The sequence below is a fragment of the Neovison vison genome, chromosome 11, assembly GCF_020171115.1.
Source record: "Neovison vison isolate M4711 chromosome 11, ASM_NN_V1, whole genome shotgun sequence".
Lineage (NCBI taxonomy): Eukaryota > Metazoa > Chordata > Mammalia > Carnivora > Mustelidae > Neogale > Neogale vison.
Window position 1 is genome coordinate 124,134,176 of NC_058101.1, and position 24,739 is coordinate 124,158,914.

The 24,739-nt window shown below is 42.3% G+C and overlaps 1 protein-coding gene across 1 annotated transcript in view; it reads right to left on the minus strand.

The window, feature by feature from the left end:
• RNF175 (ring finger protein 175) overlaps positions 1–24,739 on the minus strand; it is a 43,593-nt gene that overhangs the window by 618 nt on the left and 18,236 nt on the right. The window contains exons 4-8 of the mRNA XM_044226159.1: positions 18,940–19,094; positions 12,195–12,302; positions 10,909–11,029; positions 5,120–5,253; positions 1,964–2,065 (exon numbers count right to left, since the gene is read on the minus strand). Coding sequence (XP_044082094.1) covers positions 1,964–2,065; positions 5,120–5,253; positions 10,909–11,029; positions 12,195–12,302; positions 18,940–19,094 — 620 coding nt within the window. The remainder of the gene's footprint in view (positions 1–1,963; positions 2,066–5,119; positions 5,254–10,908; positions 11,030–12,194; positions 12,303–18,939; positions 19,095–24,739) is intronic.

Genomic DNA, 24,739 nt, shown 5'->3' on the forward strand with positions numbered 1-24,739 from the left:
AGGGAAATGACTACCCCGGAAAACCAAGGATCATGGAAACGTTTGTAAGTGAGCCAAGACAGCCTTGGGCTTTGCTGTAATTGGCTCATCAGAGGGAATGCATTGCGTATTCCAAAGAAAAACATCACAGATCAGATAGACTTTTCCCAGATTCCTTTGATAGATTCTGCTAAGGGGATATAACTAATACATAATATCTCTGATAGCAATGTTGTACCCATAAAGACAAATATTCCCCAAATAACTTTTTTTTTCTTTTTTTACTGAGTCTCAGTAAAAAGAGTACATGTATTATTCAAAAGCTTATGCTCTTAAGACAATATAGAGTAACCCGTTGTCCTTTGTTATCTACGTGATCATTTAAGGTGACATTTAGGATGATATTATCATCAATTTTATAACAAAGACACATATAGTTTTGTTTCATAAGGGATTAACCAAAAGCGGTTCTGGACGTGGTATCCCCCTATTAGAAGGGAACTTCAGGGAGAGTGCATGAGAAGGAGGGAGAAGCAGCATCACAGGCCATCAGTGTGGTTGTGCTTGAATTGCACTGACTCCCTGAGAGAGCTCAGGCCTGTAGATGGAGCTGGGGGCCCACGGACGTGCTCTCTGCTGCCCAGGCCCTAAGACACCCATGGTGTTGCTTCTTCTCCTGCCCTAATGGCAACTCTTTCCTTGGTCTGCCGTTCTCAGGGATGGGAGCATTGCTGCCAACAGCCATTGTTACATCTGAATATTTAGGGCTGGTGAAGAGTAGGGAAGTGGGTAACAAGGGAGGGAACTCCTTTAGCATGGTAAAATGTGGCTGACCGGTACACAGGATGTATAGAAAGGCTGGCTGTCCCTTAGGAGAAGAGAGAGTACTTGGTAGGTTGATGCCAACCTCTCAGTGTTTTCTGCTTAAGGTCAGGATATGTTTTAATTCCATTTACCACCACCCCCACCCCTGGAAGAGAAAGATTATGGTCTTGGGCCAGTGGGGTTGAGGACTAAGTCTTTGTAATCAGCTCTGGATGGAGCCATTGAGGCTTCCCGTGGTCTCAGTTGGAGAACATTGGTATCTATAAATATCTTAACTGTTGCCATAAGCTGTCTGTAGGTCCTCATTTTCTTTCAGTATTATTATCCCTAGCGTTAAGCCCAAGACAAGATGAGACATGGCAAGGAATTTAAAGGCCAAAATACAGGGGGTAAAAAAAATTCTCTCTGGAAATAATAAAATTTAGTACAACTTAAAATTTATTTTTTATACTCTAGTTCACATTTGGGACTTTTAAACTTTCTATTCTAGGGGCACCTGGGTGGCCCAGGTGATTATGCATCTGTCTTTGGTGCAGGTCATGACCCGGGGGTCCTGGGATTGAACCCTACCTGGTGCTCCCTGCTCAGTGGGGAGTCTGCTTCTCCCTCTCTTCCCTGCTCCTCCCCCTCAAAATCTCCCCACCCTGTGCTCTCTCTTTCTCTCAAATGAATAAGTAAATAAAATCTTTTTAAAAATTTCACTTCTATTCCATTCTATATGTCTACCCACCCACTCACCCCATCCGTCATCCATCTATCTGCCTACCTACCCATGCGTCCGCCCATCCATCCATCCATCCATTCATCCATCCATCCATCCATCCAACCATCATTGATTTATATATTTATCACCTTTCTAATCCTTCCATATTTACCTAACTCTGGCAATATCCCATCACATTTCCACTAAAGCGCTTATAGTGGAATATATGGAATATATAGAGTAGAATGTTTGTTTTTTGGCATTTAAGTTCCTAGCCAGAATCGTAACATGGGCCCAGGGTAGGAGAGGAGACCAGGGAGTCGTTTTGAAATAATTGGCTAAGGAAAACAAATTCCTCTGCTAAAACTGTGATGAAGAAAATGAAAATTCAGGTTGAAGTCTGCCTTACCAGAAACATTTAAGATAACACTTGACAACTTTTTAGAGAAAGGATACGGGTTACTGATCATCCTCTTCAAATCAACCTTCTCTTTGCAGTAAGGGCAAGTCTGCTTTTTACCAACTATACACCAGCCTCGGATGCAGAATTCGTGAAAGCTTAGGCATCTTGTTAAGGAAGTTTCTAGATATTGAAGGGCAAGGTCTGCTTCACGATGACATAATGGAAATGACCCCATCTGCGGGGAGGAAGTAGAGGGTGAGAATGGCTGTCAGTCATGACCTGACTATGCACATCACCATCTAAGGAAGATTGTGCAGGGCAATGGAACCCCCAAAGACTGGGAGCTGGCAGTCAGAGCTGCCATAGCTCTAGGACCCTGAGGAGTTTCCACAGCTCCTTGGCTTTATTTATTCTTCTTGCTTCACTCAATCCTCCCGAGATTTAAAGTAGATAAAGAATATGAAAATTCTTTTCTGCAGTAATATTTTATGTATTTTATGTAAATACAAAAGTGCTTTTTTAAACAGTAATTTTATGTAAATTTATGTGCATATTTTATGTAAACGTATCATGGCATTTCTCTGCCTTGCTGATTGTGCGCTTCTCATGCATTCCCCATAGTATTTCCCTATTCCACTTTCTGTGCATTACTCATGACCTACTATGGAATCAGACTTGTCTTATACACTTAGACAAGCTTCAGTTATTTGTAGTCATAAACCGCCAACTTACGGATATTTCTATTAGCCTCATATCTCCTATCTCAAGTTTTTTATTACTGATAAGGAGATACTTATTTTTAATAGACTATAAACCTAATAAAATTCTGAAACTCCAGGCATTGAGAGATTCATTAGTACATATCTCTTTGTCTGGAGAGTTTAACCCTTTGCCCCTAAAGTTGAGAGCACATCCGATGTTCTCCCACTGCATCAGGGGGATGCTCCTGTCAGAGTTCATATTGCATTGTGTTATGACATTCTGTGCGCATGCAGGTCTCTCCTGGCCCACCTGCTAGCTGTGGGACCATGTCTCATTCTCTGTCTTCAGTACCTTAAGCAGTGCCTAAGGGCCTAATGATGAAATAAATATTTGAATGAATCACTCAAAAGCAATTACTTTTGCAAATATATTCTCTTGGGTTCCACAACATTGTAGATTGGAGCAAAGTGACGAACAGTTACGAGATCCATCCTAGAGGCTTATTTCTACAGCTGTTAATCCCACCGTGGCTTTCTGGAACCAGATCCCATGATTTTCTGACTAGCCTGCTGTCACCCATGTGAACAGCAATGATGTGGAATTCTCCTCCCTAAAAAATGGAGAGCAGTGAAGTATAGACAAATTGAGGCCATGTGTAAACTCCTCAGTATAGATCTGTATGCAACTAAGAATTTCCACTATTTATGTTCTTGGAATTGGGTCATTTTTGCAGTAGGCTTGGATTAACATAAAGTGGTGTATTCTAAGAAAAATTTTAAACCCAAAGCCCTTACAGCCCTTTATTCAAAGCACTGGAGTACGGCCCCATCTTCTAGATAGGTACAAAGGTCAGAGGTCAGGAGACAGCATTGAAATGACTACCTCCTCCTTAATATTCTTTGTCTCATCTTCAAAATCCCATTACTGAAAAGCCTTCAAGCTGGCAGAATTGCTATAGAGCGACAGACTCCTTCCCCTACCCCACCTTGTTCATGTGAGTCATGTTTGCCCACTTCTTGGTCATATGACTCATGCTGAAGTGGGCCATTAAAAATACTCCCTGCAAAGCAGATTTAAGGGTGACTACATTTTAGATTACATATGCACACATGTACAACAATCCCTAAGCACTTTTAAAGGTGGAGAGAGAAAATATTTCCACTTGCAAATGGGAGAAGGGGCTCTGGTCCAACATTTGAAAAGTAAATCACATTCAAAACCAGGACCAGATTGGGAAAATTTCTTCCAAAGAAGGATCCTTTTTTTGGGAAAGGTATCACCCTGAAAAGCTACCATAGAATTCCATATGGGAAACCTTTGTGTCTCTTATCTTAAAATAGTAAGGCTTAAAGGTTGGAGGAAGGGGTCCTATTACATTTCAGGTGAAGTTAGTCCATTTTTTTAACTCTCAGGATTGAATAAATGGAACCTGTCCAGATTAAATAGAGCTGAATCATAGGCACTCTGTCTCTAGGATATTACTAAGTTAGGTGGGCTTCAAAGGCAAAAGACAGATGGTTTAACCACCTCATCATGCCAGAGCTTTGAACTGAATGTAGAGCAATATTATCACGTTGATGTTGTGCTATACAATAAAGATAAATGATACCTTCTTTACCCTTGTATTTAGAAAAGAGTTAAAATACTGATCGTCCACCAACCCAAACACAACTTTGGTCTTCAGAGTTCTATACTGGGACAGCATGGGCTGCTTTGCTTGGGGCTCTGGATCCCAGTATCTTTCCACATACTGAAGTCTTCCTCCACAGTGACTGGAATTCTCAAAGAATGCTGGTTTCCAGGCCCAGGCGTGTCCTAACACCTAAAGATCCATCAGCTATTTGGGGCAGAACTCCCAGGTAGAGGACCCCAATGGTTCAAGAACTGAGTGCTCAAGCTCTGGTCCCTCCTTCTATAATCAAAGGTGTCTTGCTACCCATGGCGTTGTCCTATTTTCAAGACCAAACCTGATACTGGGCTGCCCCCACACCTGACACAAGCAGGTTCCCGGGATTATTCCTAGGCAGAGCCCACTGTGTTGTGCTCAGTCCCGTGAGATTCAGACCCAGGCTCCACCTGCTTTAGTCCTGAGCTCCTCCCTGCACCCGAAACTCCACTTTTTCTCACACCCAGACCCTTCTCTCCCTGGTCCTTCTTGGCTATCTGTTCACTTACAGCTTTCCCAGCCAGTGTCTTGAGCACACACTGCAGCTTTTCCATCCGTGTGGCATTGAGATTCAGCTTTAAAAAGGAAATTACGAGCAAAAGAGTAAATTATTCAGCAGGGATTATCAGAATGGAGAGAGATGGCTGAGGAGGATCAAGGCCTGGGCTTTGGGGGATGGGAGCTAGCTAAGGGAGGCAGAGGAGATGGTGAGAGGCGGAGGAGGAAAGGAGGCGACAGCGCTCCCTGACTTGCCATCTCCCATGACCCACACAGAGTATATGAAAGTTGCCTTCTATCACTGGCTTGATGAAGCCCACGTGGTTTCATGTGAAAAGGATACACATGATTGCAGGAGAGCTGGTAGGTGTTTTCAATGAGCCCTTCTTCATCGAGTTCCACAATGATCTTCTGGCCACAGACAGCACAGATATTGTCTGACAAGCTCCTTGTGGGCATCCCACTGACGCTGTAGAACTGTTGGGGGAGATGCACAGAGCACTGTTGGAAAGGAGGGCAAGTGCCATTCATTCCCTGAACACAGCAACCCAGAGTCCTTACTGCTTCTTCCTTGGTTTAGGAGCATTCCTCCCCACAGAATGCTTCAGTGGGGCTGAGGTCTTTAGGCAAGAGCCCACTGAAACCCACATGGACCCAAAGCACACAGCTAACTATAACCTTCAATTTAACCTCCTCAATGTGAATCCTTCAAGGGGTAAGTTCTCTTATCCAGGGCTATAGTTCATAGCTTTTTAAGGAAGCTTTTTAAGGTTACCCAGACACTGACCCTTTCTCTTATTCTGGAGATTGATTCACAGGTCTGGAGTAAACTGAGGCGTTGCTTTATTTCTTAATTCCCACGTGATGAGAAGGAGCACATGGACTAATCCCATTGGGTGCAATGTTTTTAGAATTCTAACTTAGGATTCCGGCATCTTTTAGTACCACAGATGAAGACTGATTCCAATATTGGCAGTGTTATTAGAGTCCCTAAGTGTTGGAGGCCACGGCACGGCTGGAGTCGAGGACCAAACCAGGCCCTGACTTGTGTCTCCTTCAAAGTCCGGACACCTTGACAAGGTTAAGGACGGGAAAGTTGTGTGCACTGAGAAAGGGTCTGTGCTATGTGTCGTGCGCTCGCCTACGTGACTTGCCACACACTCTCCCTGCAGTAGGGAACAATGTGGCCTGAGTCCTGAGTTCTTTGTTAATCCTTATTGTTCTGTACCTCCCAAGATCCACTCCCTGGTTGACTGTCTTGCTAATGGCTATAGCCGAAACTACCTGGGCGAAACTACCTGGGCTCACGAGGTTTGCTTGTAGTTAATGTAAACTTGTTATAGGAACTTGCAGTCATCTGACTAGGTACTGATGTAATGCTCCTCCTATTCTGGTTTGCTTTATAAATGCTTCTAAGACGTGGAATAAATTTGGCACTGTTGGTCATCCTCTTCAGTGTCCCACCTGGCCCCATCTCTTTGTCTCTTAACTTTTTTTCATCATCCTCTTAGCCCCCACGGTTACCCTGGTCGATTCCCTGGTTGATTCGTCGCGCTGGCTGCAACACCTAAGAAGCTTGTTTTTTTTAAGATTATTTATTTATTTAAGAGAGAGAGAGAGAGAGAGAGAGACAGCACAAGCAGGGGGATGGGGAGAGGGAGAGGGAGAAACACTTCTCTGCTGAGCAGGGAGCCTGATGTGGGGCTCGATCCCAAGACCCTGAGATCATGGCCTGAGCCAAAGGCGGACGCTAACTGACTGAGCCACCCAGGCGTCCCTCAGAATCCCTAAGAAGCTCTTCTTTAAAAATAAATATTCATTTAATAATTGTTTTAAACTTAAAAAGATGTGACAATAGTGTAAGCCCCCATATACCATGTCCCTATTTTTAACATCTTACATTAGTATGGTACCTTATCACTCAATGAACCAACATTGACACTTACTGTGAAATAAAGTAATTACTTTATACATATTTTATTCAGATTACTTGGGTTTTGTGTTTTTGCTTTTTTAAGATTTTATTTATTCGACAGAGACACACACAGAGAGGGAACACAAGCAGGGAGAGTGGGAGAAGAAGCAGCAGGCTTCTCACTGAGCAGAGACACCGATGCAGGGCTTGATCCCAGGACTCCGAGATCAGGACCTGAGCTGAGGCAGATGCTTAACAACTAAGCCACCCAGGTGCCCCTGTTTTTTTTCCCTTCTAATCTAATGTCCTTATTCTATTCCAGAATCTCATCCAGGATACCACTTAGGCTCCTCTTGGTTATGGTAGTTTCTCAGATTTCAATTTTTTTTTTTCAGTGACTTTTACAGTTTGGCAAGTATTGTGTGGAATGTCCCTCAAGTGGACTTTAGCTGGTGTCTTTCTCTTGAAGACACTGATGTTATGGGGTTTAGAGAGGTAGATAAGAGAGGTGACATTCTTATCACACCATAGGGCATGTACATGCCTTCAACAGGACTTACTGCTATTGCTGTTAACCTTCATCACCAGGCTTGTGACAGTGTTGTCACGGTTCTCCATTATAAAGCTATTTTTTCTTTTATTCCTTCCTATTCTGTACTCTTTGGAGGAAAATCACCCTGAGCAGCCCATTTGTAAGGAGAAGGGTGTTGTGCTCAGTCAGTGAGGCTTCTCCAGAGTAAAGGAAAAAATAGGGTGTGTGTGTGTGTATCTAGACTAGTGTTTGGGTATTCAGTCAAACAACTGGGCACCCTAGCCCACCCAAGCTGACACAAAAAACTTGACCATACAGCCTTCTTAAGATTGGAGTACCTACATAAATTATGTGGAATTCTTCGGCATAAGAGATTTGTCTGTTCTCCTCCACTCATTTATTCATATCAATATGGAGTCGTGATATTTATTTTAGAATTGGATTATAACCCAATGCTCCTGCTACTACTTCTACTGCTGCTCTTTTGTTGCACAGATTATTCCAGCTTTGGCCATTGGCAGCTTTTTCAGTTGGCTTCTGTATCTCTCCCGCTAACCCTTATCATTGTGGTATTTTTTTGTTTGGTTGGTTTTTTGAGTCCTTGCTTAATTTCTGGCAGTACAATATACTCCAGGCTCATTTGTACGTTCCATACCAAGACCTAGAATCAACCATTTCTCAGGGAGCCCTGGTTCCTTTTGCTAGAATAGTATTAGAAAAGATCTGGGCTCAGGGCACCTGGATGGCTCAGTCAGTTGAGCACCTGCCTTCGGCTCAGGTCATGATCCTGGGGTCCTAGGATCGAGGCCCACATTGGGCTTCCTGCTCAGTGGGGAGCCTGCTTCTCCCCTCTGCCTGCTGTTCTCCCATTCATGTTCTCTTTCTTGCTTATCTCTCTTTCTCTCTCAAATAAATAAATAAAATTCTTCAAAACAGAAAAGATCTGGCCACGAGGTGTGCTCCTTGCTACTAGGGTGTCAATGCTTCTAGGGCTTCTTAGCTAACAGAGCCAGGAAATGTATCTGTATATACTAACCCCTGGTGTTTAACATAGCAATAGATAGCCCTGTATCCATCTATATATATATTTTTAAGATTTTATTTATTTGACAGACAGAGATCACAAGAAGGCAGAGAGGCAGGCAGAGAGAGAGGAGGAAATGCCGAGCAGAGAGCCCAATGTGCTCAATCCCAGGACCCTGGGGTCATGACCTGAGCCGAAGGCAGAGGCTTTAACCCACTGAGCCACCCAGGAACCCCTGTTTGTAACCTTCTGAGAGTGAGAGACATAGCTCCCACTATGGGTCCTCCATTTGCTTAGTTGTTCAGTTCTGGAATACATGGATAACAGTATCAGAATTGTTAACCCATAGCCTCGAGGGAAACCACTTTATGAACTAGAGTACAGCACTTATGTTTGGTTCCTTTGCTTTTAATCTTTGATCTCTTCTCATTTCAAAGGTATTTAAGTCAGCACTTTCTTCTCCTACTCCCTGCATTGTGGTTATCTCATATATTTGTAATACAGTTAGGTTCTTTTGTCACAGTCTACATTCTCTCCTGGCATTCTCTCCTATCCTAAATGATTTTCTATATTTGTATACATTGTTTCACCCTTTCTGCTACAAGGCACTATTGATTTTTATAAATGTACAGTGTCATGTATTTACCATTACAGTCGTACAGAATTTCACTGCCCTTAAAAATTCCCTGTACTTCACCTATTCAACCCTGTTCCCCACTAAACCCCTGGCAACCACTGAGCTGTTTACCATCTCCATAGTTGTGCCCTTTCCAAAATGTCATATAAATGGAATCATATAATATGTAGCCTTTTCTCATTGCCTCCTTTCACTTAGCAATATGTATTTGCAATTCATCCATGTTCTTACATGCGCTTAATAGCTCATTCCTTTTCCTGAGGAGCTTTTAAAACGAAGCAGATGTATTGGCTCCGCTCCCAGAGATTCTGACTTAATTAGTCGGCTGAGGGGCTTAGGCACTGGTGTGAGAATGGAAACTGCTCCTCCTTTCCCTCCTCCCTATCTCTGTCATAAGCATACGTACAAGCATGCATGCACGTGCACACACACACACACACACACACACACCCCTCATCAGTTCAAGTCAATGTTGGTGCCAAGAGATAGCTTGAAGCAGTGGGTTTTATATATTTGGTAGATGGAGTTAAGATGACAGAGGAGAAGCCTCTAGAAAGCTGTTGCTTAAAAACTTGTCTTATGAGGCTGAATCTCTTCTTCCTGGTCCACTGGAGGACAGAGAACATATAATTCTTCTCCTTGTCTCCTGTCCATAGACAAGCACAAGAGACTTTGGGAATTTTTTAGGGAATACGGCTTCTGGCCTTTGCTAGAGGACGTAGGAGTGGAAGTGTTCCCTTCTGTGCTCACCATAAACATTAGAAAAAAGGCAGTTGTCCCATAGCTGATGCTTGGTAGAGAAATTCCCAAAGGTATCTTGGTCTAGCATTATACCACATAAGTGGATTCCAGGCTATAGGAAAAGAATAAGATAGAGCCTACAGAAATGGAGAAGGGCAGATGGGATGGGGATGAAGTCAAGGTCATGTGTACTTGGTCCTGCCCCATAAATGGAGAGAGAGAAGAATGGTCCTGAATTACACTCTTCTCCTGCCACTCGCACTAGCTTTTCCACTTCATGTCTGGTGTGTACCAAGAGAACAGTAGAGGACAGAGACAGGAATTCTTGAAACCACTGGGTCATCCCTGGAGCCTCTGTAAGTTTTTAAGAGGTACGCATGTGTCAGATGTAGATGAATGCTCCTAACATTTGAATCTGAAATCCACCTAACCAGAAAGTATGTATATTTGGAGTTTTAAGAGACTTTTTGAAAAAGCTATTAGGGATATATATATTTTTTTAATTCTAGAGAACAACATGCAGTCAGGATACATTTAGCTCAGTTTTTGTATCTTCTACTTCTTCTAATGCTGTGTAATAACTGATCTTTATGAGGAGTAACCCTGAGGCACTGATGGATTCCAAAGTACTTTATGTGCATCAGATATGACTTTCTGTGTTAGGCAGATGGAAAGATTTTTGTTATTATTGAAATTTTTACTAATCCTTTTCTTTTTTTTTAGAGAGATGAGGGAGGGGCAGAGGGAGATGGAGATAGAGAATCTTAAGTGGGCTCCAAGGCCAGCATAGAGTCCACTGTGGGACTCGATTTCATAACTCTGAGATCATGACCTGAGCTGAAATCAAGAGTTGGACGCTTACCCGAGGGAGCCGCCCAGGCATCCCTACTAATCCTTTCAGTTGGAGTATGCTACTTATTGTTGCTTCCAAATAATTATTTTATTTAAAAAGAGGCCTTTGGGGGTGCCTGACTGGCCCAGTCTATACAGCAGGTGACTCTTGATCTCAGGGTTATGAGTCTGAGCCCCACGTTGGGTGCAGAGATGACATAAACATAAGTAAATAAATAAAAAGATGAGATACCTTACTTCCAACCACTTTATATAAGTAAGAAGTATATTTTCTAATCAATTAGCAAAGATAATTTTTGATGCAAGGAGATTCAGGGAGCACTTGGCCTGGGAGAACCAAAAAAAGACCAACATGTTTCTGAAAACGGATGCAGATGTGTAAGATTAGACCATTTCTTCAAGTGGTTTCAGAGAATGAAAGCAACACTTACCCCTATTGTAGAAGCCATGTAATCTGAACAGATCTCTGCAAAGTCTCTCCCCATCACACCATAGTAGAGGCCATAGAACAAGGATACGATACCAAAATCCATTGAATCTCTAGCCTTGATTCTGTTGAAAACAACAGTGTACTGAAATAAGAACGTGGCATTCGGGGGGCTTGGGAAGGGCTCCAGCTTAGAAGACAATTCCTGCCAGAGTATCTAACAGAAATTTGGGAGCTTTTTTTTTTTAATTGATTTTTAAAAATTCCTTCCTTCCTTCCTTCCTTCCCTCACTTCTTTTTCTTTCTTCCAGAATTTTAAATTCTCTAAATTCCCCTCGGATTTTATTACTCAGTGGCAAGTGGACAAAGTAATTCTTGAGAAGGTACTTCTAATGAGTGGTTCTCAGGTTGGGCTGTGCAAAGAAAGGCCTGGGCGGCTTGTAAAACTGCCCCCTGCACCTGGGCCCCCCAGGCCAATGACATCTGACTCTCTGGGGCTGAGGCCTGTGCGGCAATATTTTTGGAACCTCTCCAGACCCCAGGTGATTCCAGGGGGCAGCTAACATAAAGAACCTCTTTAACTGAGCTGTGGTTCTTAGCCTGCAATATAGATTAGAATCACCTGGGGGGAGGTTTAAGACTCTGGGGATCATGAGCTGTAATGTATGTGGCCTGGGCTGGGTCAGCCTAGCAGTGCTTTTTAGAAGTTTCTCAGGTTTGGGAATCTCTGCTTTCAAATACTTTACTTAATGGATACTCCAGATAGATAGGATTATCCCCACTTTGCATTTGAAAAAAATGGAGATCTAGAAGAAATGATTTGCTTAACATGACAATTGGTCCCAGGGATCAAGCTCCAATTTTGAGGCCCTTTGGTACTGTGCCACTGTTGTCATGTATTAGTCAGAAAAAAAACCCCAAAACGAAACTGTACAAGTTGGATCACATTTCAAGTATAATAGGATTCTCTAAAATAACCCCACCCCATTTTTAAAAAAAAGATTTTGTGTATTAGAGAAAGAGAGGGCACACAAGCAGGGGAGAGGCAAAGGCAGAGGGAGAAGCAGGCTCTCTGCTGAGCAGGGAGCCAGAATTCAGGCAGTGAGCCCAGGACCCTGAGATCATGAACTGAGCTGAAGGCAGCCATTTAACCACCAGGCACCTTACCCCCACCCCATTTTTAAGGGAAATATTTCTTTAAGAAATGAACAATTGGTCTCTAATTTAATTAGCTCCTAATTTAATGAATCTTAATCATTAGGTACTAAGGTCTTAATTGGAGATACTTACCTGAAAAGTAAATTGAATCCACACATTGTAAACATGATAGCCAAATAACCCACAACACCAAATGCATAGCTGAGTTTGTAGATTAGGAGAAACCATTTGTAGACCAATCTGTGAAGGGTAAAGTGGGGATAAATACAGGACATGATATATTATAAAGTATTTTACCTTCCTCAAACATTTTTGTAAGTCAGTTTTAAATTTCTAGAATCCTATTTTTTATGTAATATATGTGAGTAGATTATATCAGCTAAACTCAATAATAATCTACAGTTTTAATATATCAACAAAGCGTATAAATAGTATGCACACGCATATACAAATTCATTGTAACTTATCTATATTCTTCATGTAAGAGTGATCTTCAGGGATGGTTTCTCTGTCTGGGACACTGCCTCCCCTTCTCTTGGCCCTAGGGTTATCTTAGAGTGGCTCTGGCAGAATAGCTTGGAAGTAAGCAGAAGAGGAACAGAGAAGTCAGGAGGAGGGAACCTCCTGTCTTGGGTCCCCACTCCTGTTCCTGCTGCCCTTCCATCCCCTCCCCCAGCCCCAGGGCAGATGTCATCAGTAGTGAGCTCAGCCTCACCCCAAGTCCTCTCTACTCACAGAACCCCTCCCCTAGCCCTGGGATGGAATCAGAAGTGAGCCTTGGGCTGGTTTTCTCTTGCTCTGTGGATAGGTCTAGGCATGTACCCTGACCACTCTTAAAGACTTTCCTTCTTCACATGGGGTTGAAATGGAGAAGTTGGAGATGGGGTATAGATGATCTGGCAGAGAACCCCATACCCTGTTTGTTTGCCTTATCCCTGGCAGTAAAATCCCTTAGAAAAACTACAGAGGGGGCCACGTGGCTGCTTCGTGCCTGGTAGGATGTGGGAAGAGGTCAGGAGCCCAGATCCCTGGGCAAGTACCACAGAGCAAGGTTGTGAGCACTGGAACAAGAAGAGTCGGTAGAAGGAGAAGGAGCAGCTGGGTGCTGTCCTTGGGTCCCAGAGTAAAGAGGCAGGTGGCTGGACTGTTGCTCCCAAGTAGGAGGCCTTGTTTGCCTCTCAGCTTGTCCCTCTGTTCCTGCCTTTAACAGTGCTCTTCACTGTTAGAATGAGTGGAGAATGAGTGGAGAATCACACTCCAGAGACTACCATGCTGTCTTACCTTCAGCCCCTGGAGCCCTGCCTCCAACTCTCTCACCTCCCCCAGCTTCCTCTCTGTTGGAGCCATTGCTCCCAATGCTTAAGTTCTATGATATTACTGATGCAGTGTTTCGAAGTTATTGTAAAAGATGTCCTGCTTCACTGACTTCTAGTCAGGAAGGACCTTGTGAAGCATGATGCTTTACATGGGGTTGGTGGGCTGGCTTGAGACACGAGTTGTCATTTACATAATTTCTTTTTTTTTTTTAATTATGTTAGTCACCATACAGCACATCATTAATTTTGATGTACTGTTCAATGATTACTGCATATAATACTCAGTGCTCATTACAACATGTGCCCTTCTTAATACTGATCACCCAGTTAGCTATCCTAGCTATCCCCCTACTCCCCCACCCTCTGAAACCCTCAGTTTATTTCCTGGAGTCCATAGTCTTTCATGGTTCATCTCCCCCACCACCGATTTTCCCCTCTTCAGTTTTCCCTTCCTTCCCCTAAGGTCCTCCGTGCTATTCCTTATGTTCCACATGTAAGTGAAACCATATGATAATTGCCTTTCTCTGCTTGACCTATTTCACTCAGCATAATTGCCTTCCGTTCCATCCATGTCGATGCAAGTGGTGGATATTCATCCTTTCTGATGGCTGAGTAATATTCCTTTGTATATATGGACCACATCTTTATCCATCCATCTGTTGAAGGGCACCTCGGCACCCTCCACAGTTTGGCTGTTGTGGACATTGCTGTTGTGAACATTGGGGTGCATGTGGCCTTTCTTTTCAGCACATTTGTATCTTTGGGGTAAATACCCAGTAGTGAAATTGCTGGGTTGTATCATAGCTCTATTTGAAAGAAATTGAGGAAGACAAAAAAAGATGGAAAAACATTCCATGCTCATGGATTGGAAGAATAAACACTGTTAAAATTTCTATCCTACCCAGAGAAATCTACACTTTGAATGCCATCCCTATTAAAATACCACTGGCATTTTTCAAGGAACTGGAACAAACAATCCTAAAATTTATATGGAACCAGAAAAGAACCCGAATTGCCAAGGGAAGGTTGAAAAAGAAAAACAAAGCTGGGGGTAGCATGTTGCCTGACTTCAAGCTATATTTCAAAACTGTGATCACCAAGACAGTATGTACCATACTGGTATGGTACATACTGTCTTGTACAAAAACAGACACATAGATCAATGGAGCAGAATAGAGAGCCCAGAAATGGACCTTCAGCTCTATGGGCAGCTAAAATTTGACAAAGCAGGAAAGACTATCCAAAGGAAAAAAGATAGTCTCCTCAGTAGATGGTGTGGGAAAATCTGGACAGCCATATATAGAAGAATGAAACTCTACCATTCTCTTATAGCACACACAAAGATAAACACAAAATGATGAAAGACCTCAATGTAAGACAGGAACCCATCAAAATCCTGGAAGAGAACATAGGTGGTAACCTCTTTGACATCAGCCACAGCAAACTCTTTCAAGATACATCTCCAAAGGCAAGGGAAACAAAAGCAAAAATGACCTTTTGGGACTTCATCAAGATAAAAAGTTTCTGCACAGCAAAGGAGACGGTCAACAAAACTGAGAGGCAGGGTGCCTGGGTGGCTCAGTGGGTTAAGCCGCTGCCTTCGGCTCAGGTCATGATCTCAGGGTCCTGGGATCGAGCCCCGCATCGGGCTCTCTGCTCAGCAGGGAGCCTGCTTCCTCCTCTCTCTCTGCCTACCTCTCTGCCTACTTGTGATCTCTGCCTGTCAAATAATAATAAAAAAAAAAACCAAAAAAAAAAACCAAAAAAAAAAAACCTGAGAGGCAACCTACAGAATGAGTGAAGATATTTGCAAATGACATTACAGATAAAGGGCTATAAAGTTCTATAAAGAACTCCTCAAACTCAACAGTCAAGAAACAAATAATCAAGTTAAAAAAATGGGCAGAAGACTGAACAGACACTTCTACAGAGAAGACAAGCAAATGGTTAACAGACACATGAAAAAGTACTCAACCTCGCTAGCCATCAGGGAAATACAAATCAAAACCAAAATGAGATACCACCTTCCACCAGTTAGAATAGCAAAAATTAACAAAACAGGGAACAACAAATGTTGGAGAGGATAGCTGTTGGAGTAGATGAAATATTGGAGTGGAGAAAGGGGAACCCTCTTATACTGTTGGTGGCACATGCCACTCTGGAAAACAGTGCGGAGTTTCCTCAAGTAGTTAAAAATAGCGCTACCATTTACATCATTTCAAAGATGAAGGGCTGGGCTATGTGGGCCACGCCTCCTTCTGCAGCTTTAATCCTGCCCATGGGGGTGGTCGCCCGTGGGGAATTCCACGGAGCCAGAAACTGAAACAGGACTGCACAAGGTGGGTCAAGTTGCTCTGAGACTTTGTCATCTCTAAACGAGTCGGTGAGGGCTCTGAGAGGGGTCTTTCTGCCAAAGTGACTTCTTGGTCTTTTGTTCCTTTTGATTTGCCAGTGCCTAGCAGTTTTGATCACTGCTCAGGGCAGTCTGGTGGAGGCTAAAGTCTGGTGTTGCTAAAAGGGGTGATGTAGGGAGAGCGGCCAGTTCTGAGAGGGCCTCCCTGTCTGCCCTCACAGCACCTGCCAGCACCAGAGTGGGGGTCCCAGAACTCCAGGTGTACTCCAACTTGATGTACTTGAGATGGGCCCCTCAAGGTTGTGTCAGCACCATAGGTATTCCTGACTCTAAACTTTGGGGTTTCTCTGCTAAGCGATTTGTTGATGTCCCGAAGGGACAGCATGCTGGTGGGGGAGGGGTTTTGCATGCTCCTTGTCCTTGGTATGATTCTGGGCTCCCCTTCCCCATCACTGCCTGTGGGACGCTGGCCATCTTACTCTGGCATTTCTTCCTGGGAGTGCCCCATTTATAAAGTGGGGGTGACCACACTCGCTCCTGTGGTAGTCCTGAAGATTATGTAGGACAATGTTCAGAAGTCTCGGCACACTCAATACTCAATATGTCATATAATTATTACAGATGTGTTAGATTTTTCCAAATCCCCCACCCCCAAATCTTCCTGCTTATTGGGGATACATGTTTCTAGAGCGCTAGAGTCCAGAACTCCCTTGCTACTTAGATTACAATTGGAAGGCAGAGAAACCGGAGTAGGACTCGTGCAGCCTCCACAAAGACAGATGTGGCCAAGCCTGGCTCTGTTGGCCCGTTTGTGGCCTGTTTTTGAGCATGAACTCTACTGCAGTAGAGAGGAAACTCCCTTTCCTTTCTCTTACTCTGACCCACTGGTCAGGGCTTGGTATATTCTGGGGGAGGAACAGCTGGTTTTAAATGGTGTCAGGGCAGAGGACCCCTCCCCTTGGGTTTGCCTTTGCACCTTGCTGATTTGCTCTGACCAGTTTTCCCAGCCTGTAATAAAATCCTGTTTCCAAATGGAATATGCTAAGAAGTGATATACCTATGACATGATGATTAAACAAAGATCCATAAAGATCTTTAGGGCCTCCTACCTCTCAAAAACAGGAACTACTCTTCCTAGGCTGCTTTTCTAGGAGTTAATGGGATCCTAATTAGCCTCTCCCATTGTCCTCTCTTCAAATGGTGGCTAGGTCTTTCCTTAAATGGTAGTGAGGCCTTGTTGGCTGTCAGGTTCTGTCTGCCAGGGCTCTGAGTGTGGAGGCAGGAGAAGCTGAAATGGGTGTGCGGTGGGCACAGATCCCTGGCCATCTGAGATAAATGAGGCATGGAGTATAACGAGGTAGCATTTGCATATTCTTTGTCATGAAGTTCCTCTGCAATGAACGAGCTAACGTGCACAGAAATACGGTGTCTAACTAGGTTGATTCATTCTATACTGGAGAAGTGAACTAGTCTCACTGAAATACAATATAGATTATATCCAGGGAATGGAAACAAGTACATTTTGGTTCATCCAAAATTTGGATCACTTTCACAAGTCTTAAATAACTGGCAATATTTTTTTAAGGAGAAATTGTGCCATATGTCCATGTGCTGATGGGCAAGTCAGGCCATGCAAAGGCTGTCGCAAACTCCAAACTCCCCAGTTTGGGAGGTCTCCTAACATTACCCCAAAGCTCTTCCCAAAGTGGGATTAAGTTAAACATCAACCTGAATTTACTTATTTGAATGCCAATCTTTTTTTTTTTTTTTAAAAGATTTTATTTATTTATTTGACAGAGAGAGATCACAAGTAGGCAGAGAGGCAAGCAGAGAGAGAGAGGAGGAAACAGGCTCCCTGGTGAGCAGAGAACCTGATGCGGGACTCGATCCCAGGACCCTGAGATCATGACCTGAGCACCCTTGAATGCCAATCTTTTTAAAAATTATTTATTTATTTTTCAATTTAAAAAAATTTATTTTTTTTTTTTAAATAAATTCTTTTATTTTTTATAAACATATATTTTTATCCCCAGGGGTACAGGTCTGTGAATCGCCAGGTTTACACACTTCACAGCACTCACCAAAGCACATACCCTCCCCAATGTCCATAACCCCACCCCCCTTCTCCCAACCCCCCTCCCCCCAGCAACCCTCAGTTTGTTTTGTGAGATTAAGAGTCACTTATGGTTTGTCTCCCTCCCAATCCCATCTTGTTTCATTTATTCTTCTAAAAATTATTTATTTTTTAAAGCAGTCTGTGCATCCAAACGTGGGTCTTGAACTCATGACCCTGAGATCAAGAGTCACATGCTCTTCTGGTTGAGCCAGCCAAGACGCCCTCAAAGATTCATCTTTATCATTACATTTATTTATCTGATTTTTCTCACCGCATATTTTTCCTTCTCCAAAGTAGAAGGAAAAGTTGGTATTCGTCTCTCCCACTTTTTTAGAGGATTAAGAACAAACATCTGAATGGCTAAACAATCATAAGAGCATTCCACAGGAGCTGAGGATTTATTCTTCAACAAAGATCAAAATTTGACATTGTCTTATTTCCGTGTAACACTTTACACATTTTTTCCTTATCCCATTTCAATTTTATCTAGACTCAGATTCAGATTTTTATCCCGAGAACAAAGAGAGTGAAAGCGAGCTTGGGGGCGCATTATGAGGTTAAGAGCACTTTTGAAAGATTTGCAGATGATATGATGGGAAGTATAGAAATGTCAAGAGGTTGGCCATGGTAATTAAGATGATCATTGGGATAGGAAAGCCTCATTTGTTATGAGAGGAGTAAGTTGTCCATTGCTTATGATTTGCCTGACATAAAATACATACATAGTTGTTAGAAATGCCAACATCGAACTCTTGTTCTATTATAAAATATGTGTAACCCAACATACAATGGAGTCAAACAAAATGCTGAGCTAAAAATAAAGATGAAAATGGTGCTCTAGAAAGTTTAAACTTCTACTTCTCTTCCTTCTGGCTTTCATCTGAAGCAATAAATGTTATAGGTATGTCCAAATCGCTATTAAATAATGAACATGTACAGCACTACAGCTAATCTCTAAATAGTTTGTCTACTGAAGGCAAAAGAAGTGTAAGGCTTTCCTTCCCCATCCAGGAAAAAATGGAATTAAAGTATACTTCTTCTTAGTGGTTACAATAAGGAGGACGTCAGGGAAGGAACAAAGGGACTACATACCGTGGTGTTCTCCCTGAGAGGGGTTTTCGGGTAGCTCTGAAGAGGATGTAACTGGTGATAACCGAGAACATTCCCCACAGAGACAGAAACCGCCACCAGTAGAGTTTTATCGTGAAGTAGAGAGGGACAACCCACATCTGCAACAGTGTCACCAGCTGTCAGAAAAATGAACAGAAAGTCTCTTTCAATGACTGAAGACCCAGGATGACAAGTCCACCAGTAAATGATTCAGAAGCTACTCTGGGGGGAACCACCTCTACCACCTTGTCTGTAACATGCAGCTGGCTCACCGTCCAGCTGTAAGCTCTTCTGTACATGCAAAGTTTTGAGGGACTTGGTTTGGTCATCTGAAAATTCAAATTGGAAAGAACGCCAAATAATCATTTTCTTTTACGTCTTTTTGCCTGGGTATTTCAGACGAAAGCAACTTTGGGCTTCAAAAGCTACATGACTTTGGACAAATGAGCCTCCCTTGTGTTATAAAATTGGGGGTAATAATGCCTGTCCTGTTTGCCTGTGCTGACCGAGGGAGGCTCATACCATCACAGATAGGAAAGTGCTCTGGAAACAGTATGTAATAACATGGAGCCAAGCGACTGTTTTTCCTCTCACGAGCACATGTACAAATGCACAGTAATGGCAAAGGAAAAAGTGACATCACAGCAGCTCCTGGAAACGCTTTTGTCTGCTGCCCCAGTGCATTGTGTAGGGTTAACCCTTGTGTCCATCTGTGGGATCCCCTCATCCCCTGACTATTCGATATGAAGCCCATCGTTTTGCTTCTTGCTTTGCCTTTTTAGGTACTGGTGGCTTTTCTAGGCAAGCCAAGATGTGAAGCAAACTCCTTCCTGTTCATCTGTGTGTAACTCCATGTGGCCTATACCACTGACCCGAGTGCGAGTGACCTTAGAGGGTTAAGTTGCCTGGCCCCAATCCCATATGGCAGAAGCAGGAGGGACTGAGCTGCTGGCTTGTGGGTCAGCTTGATACCATCACCACACCATCACCACACCACATACCACACACACGTTCTTTCTTTTTTTTTTTTTTTTAAAGATTTTACTTTTTTATTTGACAGACAGAGATCACACATAGGCAGAGAGGCAGGCAGAGAGGAGGAAGGAGGCTCCCCGTTGAGCAGAGAGCCCAATGCGGGACTCGATCCGAGGACCCTGGGATCATGACCTGAGCCGAAGGCAGAGGCTTTAACCCACTGAGCCACCCAGGCGCCCCCAAGTGCATTCTTTAGATCAGGCCTGATACCAGCTATCACCTCTCCTGGGAAAAGCAGACAGGCTTAAACAACAGCCATAACCTCTGATCTTTTGTTGGATTACATGCACACTAACCACCTATGATCTGCTCAGCACCAATGTAAAAGGGGGATGGCAAAGACAGTTTGTCTAATGTGAGGATGTTCATTGGTGGGCACCAGGCAATGTTCTGCTGAGGTGAATTCTGAGCCCGGGGCTTTAATTTTCCATCCTACCTTGTGAGCATGGTTATAGTGAATCCATGAGTTAGCTGCTTTATTTAGGAAATCAATGAATTTGGCTTTGCTTAAGGAAGTAGAATACTGGGGCACCTGGGTGGCTCAGTCGGTTAAGTGTCTGCCTTCCGCTCAGGTCATGATCCCAGGGTCCTAGGATCGAGGCCCACATTGGGCTCCTAGTGCAGCAGGGAGTCTGCTTCTTCCTCTCCCTCTGCTTGCCACTCTGCCTGCTTGTGCTCTCTATCTCTCTGTCAAATAAATAAATAAAATCTTAAAAAAAAAAAAAAGGAAGTGGAATACTGTTCCTGAGGGCCAGAAACTACATACTAAGTAAGACTCGCTATACTTTAGCACTCAGCACTAGCCAACGTGATCCTCTGCTATTGATAGTAAACGTGGGAGGTGCCCTTAAAGAAAGTCACACGAGTATTTGGGTATTTTACTCCCTACAGCTGATTTTGGAGATAGTTATCTATGATAAATGACATGTTTTCTGGCTTTTTTAGTTTATTACTTCTGATATTGAAAAAGGAAATGGACATGATTTCCCTCTTTCAAAATCTGATCATCTACCTTTGCATTTTTCATCTTTCTGTCTTAACAGTTTGATTTGTCTTGAGCTCTCGGTGTTATATGTAGGTGATGGGTCACTGAATTCTATATTGGAAACCAACATTTCACTGTATGTTAACTAACTAGAATTTAAAAATTTGAAAAAAAAACCCAATTTGATCATTTTTACATTTCCCCCATAAAAATGCTGAATTTTTAAAGAATAATGATTCAGTTCATTTTAATTCAGCAAAACTACCATACCTCTATATTTTATACTTTACATCATAAGCCAGAATAGGTTAGACTAATCCATTTCTCAAGTCCATGGAATTATTATCATCTATAATACTTTGGAGTAATGATTGGGTTATATTTTTAAAATACTAGTTCTCCTTATGAATCAACCCATTTCTAGAAGAGCTCAAATTTCTCTTACTTGATGCCTGGGCTTAATTAGCAGTGAATAACCGTGTTCAAATATATAGACATGCTACTTTTAAAAAATAGGCCTGAGAGATCAGAAGTAAAAGAAAAGCAAAAAATCATCATAGCAGGAATGCAACAGTGTAATTTCTTAACTATCTTTAAAGTGTAAACCCAGTGCCATATTTTCTCAACATGCACGGGGCAAGATTAGAAATGTGCATTACGAATTCACTAATTGTAGAGGTCATTTTGAAACGAGGGCCACATTTCGTATCAATTTAAAAGATTCTTTATCAATTTCCAGAGCAGTTCAAACTTCTCATTTTAATAGCAACTGCCACATATGAAATGTAGGAATTTGGTGCCTCATAAATAAATACACGAAATCTGTGAAATCGAGGTGCATGCTTGCAAACGAGGAGGCCTGGCAGCTGGGACACATTAATAATGCCAGAGGGGTCACCATCTGGGCACGCGCATATAAAATAAAGCCGCATTCCTGGCCAAGGGCAGCCTGTGCATCTGGATCCCATCACCAAATGTTCTCCCCACCCACATGTTGTGGCAGAAGGAATTTCCTGACGAATCAGATGCTGCCCAAAGGTACCATGCTTTTTCTTGGAGCTAGGCACATCATAAATCGGAAAAGAACAGCAAATCAAGTCAAAACAAAGATAGCTTTTTTTTTGGCCTAATTATATAGAATGATGATTGGATCACACAACATAAAAGAGAGAGAGAAGGAAAGGGAGGTGGGAGAGAGAAGAGAGAGAGAGAAAGAGAGAGAGAGGAGGCAGGGAGGGAGGGAAGGAGGGGCAGAAGTAGGAAGTTATGTGATGCTCATTTCCTTTGCACTGCAAATCCCTAAGTATTTGCAGCCATTTGTCCATGTGTCTCTGTGTATTTGTGCAGGTGGAGGTGCAGCAAGAGCAAGGAGATGCCAGAGGTAAGCAGAAAATTATCAGTAAATAAATGACTCCAGGAAATACTGCTTCTGTGATCAGTGCCAAGGCAATGAAGGAGCATGGACATAAATCAGACAAGTAGAATGATGGAATCTTGGCATATGAAGGGCCATTAGATTTTCACTTGGTCCTTACTTCTATCTTCAAATCAATTCAGACTGTTGATTTTGCTCTTCAAATTCTTCAAGGAGATTCTGCATGTTATGTATGTATGAAACTGTATCTATTTGTGTGTTGCCTCATTTAAAAAAGATTCAAGGAGGCAGAAGGCTTTACTGGTATGGTAATACGTTCTAGTGTTTCACAGCTATTAATAGGCAGGAAGTTGATTTAAATAGAGCAATATTTCAATCTGTGGCAAATTATTTGCCTGTGTGTGGAGGCAAGTTAACAGTGTATCTTAAGTCCAAGTTCTGTGTATGTAGTCATCAGGCCTTCTAGTGATCTGAAGGGAAGTACAAGTATTCTTTTTTGGCCCCTTCCCCCTATTTCCTGCAGATATGAAAAGTAGGATATATGAAAGGAGGTGGAGAGGGTGGTGTTGAATGAGATTTTATTTTTTAATTAAATGCTGTTTAAAAAATGCTGTTAAAAGCATTTGGAAATAATTTAACTTTGAAGTTCTGCCAAGTCCACACCATATCAACACTATAAGTTGAAAAGAGCAAAATTCAAATATCCAGATGCTCTATCTTGTACTAAAACTGTGACTATTTGGAAACATCCAGGTATTTAGTAGTATTCCAAACAAAATAAAAATTTTCCACTTCTCACCTACTTTCTCTCTTCACTTTTTGACATCACACAGGAGCAGTTAATGTTCTATTTTTAAATGTTGTTTTCTAAATAACATGTTTCCTTTGCTCTAGGTATTTATAATAAGCTGCTCTGACACACATACAGTTCCTACAGACCATGGAGCAGAATCTAAGACAAATCAAACAGTCACTTCAGAAGCTAGACATTTCTTAAAAGTTGTAATCTGAAAATGTTTCCAGCATTTTGGATTAGTCCCCTCCCCGCTGAAATCCAAATTGTTCACGAAATGATGTGAAACTAATACTATTTTATATGTCGTAGATAATACCTTCAAGGTGTAAATAAATAATAAGTGACCTGGCTCCCACCATGTGCCATTTATTTCTTAATTGTTCCCTTCCAGGATACATATGGAGCAGTATGGGGTTTGCCGCACTCCCATGGGACACTTTTTATCAGTTGCTCATGTGCAATTCCCACTGCCTTACTGGTATAGACTCCTCTAATTTCCAAAGGGACTTAGAGAAGCAACTTTCCCCCCTAATTCCCTTCAGTGAAGTTGTTTCATACATTTGTAATGTCACCATCTGCATTTCCTGGGAATTCTCCAATCTCCTAAATGGAATTTTTAAAAAATTGGCATGCCTTAACTTCCGCTCGGTGTCCTGTACTGTTCAGTGGGATTTGACAAACGCATACAATTTTGTATCCACAATAACAGTATAATGCAGGTCAATATTATGGCCCTAAAGTCCTCATTTTACTTGTTTGTCCTTCCCTCTTCCCTCCTTGAGCCACTGATAGCCAATGGTCATATTATGATCATGCCAATGGTCATATTATGATCATGCCAATGATCATTTTCTCAGAATGTATTACTGGAATCCTACAGCAGGCAGCCTTTTCAGATCAGCTTGTTTAACCAAGTTTCTTTCATGTCCTTTCATGGCTTGATAGCCTCTATCCTTTTACTGCAGACTAATACTCCATTGTATGAATATACCACAATTTATTCCAATTTTAAAGGACAGCTTGGTTGTTTCCAGTTTTGGGTAATTATGAATAAAGGCACTATTAAATATTTGCATGCAGGTTTTTGTGTCAACGTAGACTTTCAGTTCAACTGGGTAAACACCTAGTAGTGTGATTGCTGGATCATGTAGGAAGACTATGCTTTATGGGAAACTGCCCAGGGGACTTCCAGAGTGGCTTTAGCATTTTGAATTCCCACCAAGATTTCCTGCTTTCTGCATCCTCATCAGCATTTGGCATTGTCAGTTTCTTTGGCTCCTAATCATTCAAATATGTATGTATTAGTATCTTATTATTGTTTTAATTTGCAGTTTCCTAATAACATATGCTGATGAACTACTTTTCATATGTTTATTTTCCATTTGTATATTTCCTTGATGAGCTCTCTTTTCAGATCTTTTGGCATTTAACTTATTTTCTTATCATTGGGTTTTAAGCATATTTGGGGTAACTGTCCTGGGATGGATGTTCATTTTGCAGTTATTTTCTCCCCTTCTGCGACTTGTCTTTTCATTCTCTTCATAGTATCTCTCACAGAGCAGTTTAATTGCTATAAAATCCAACCTACCAA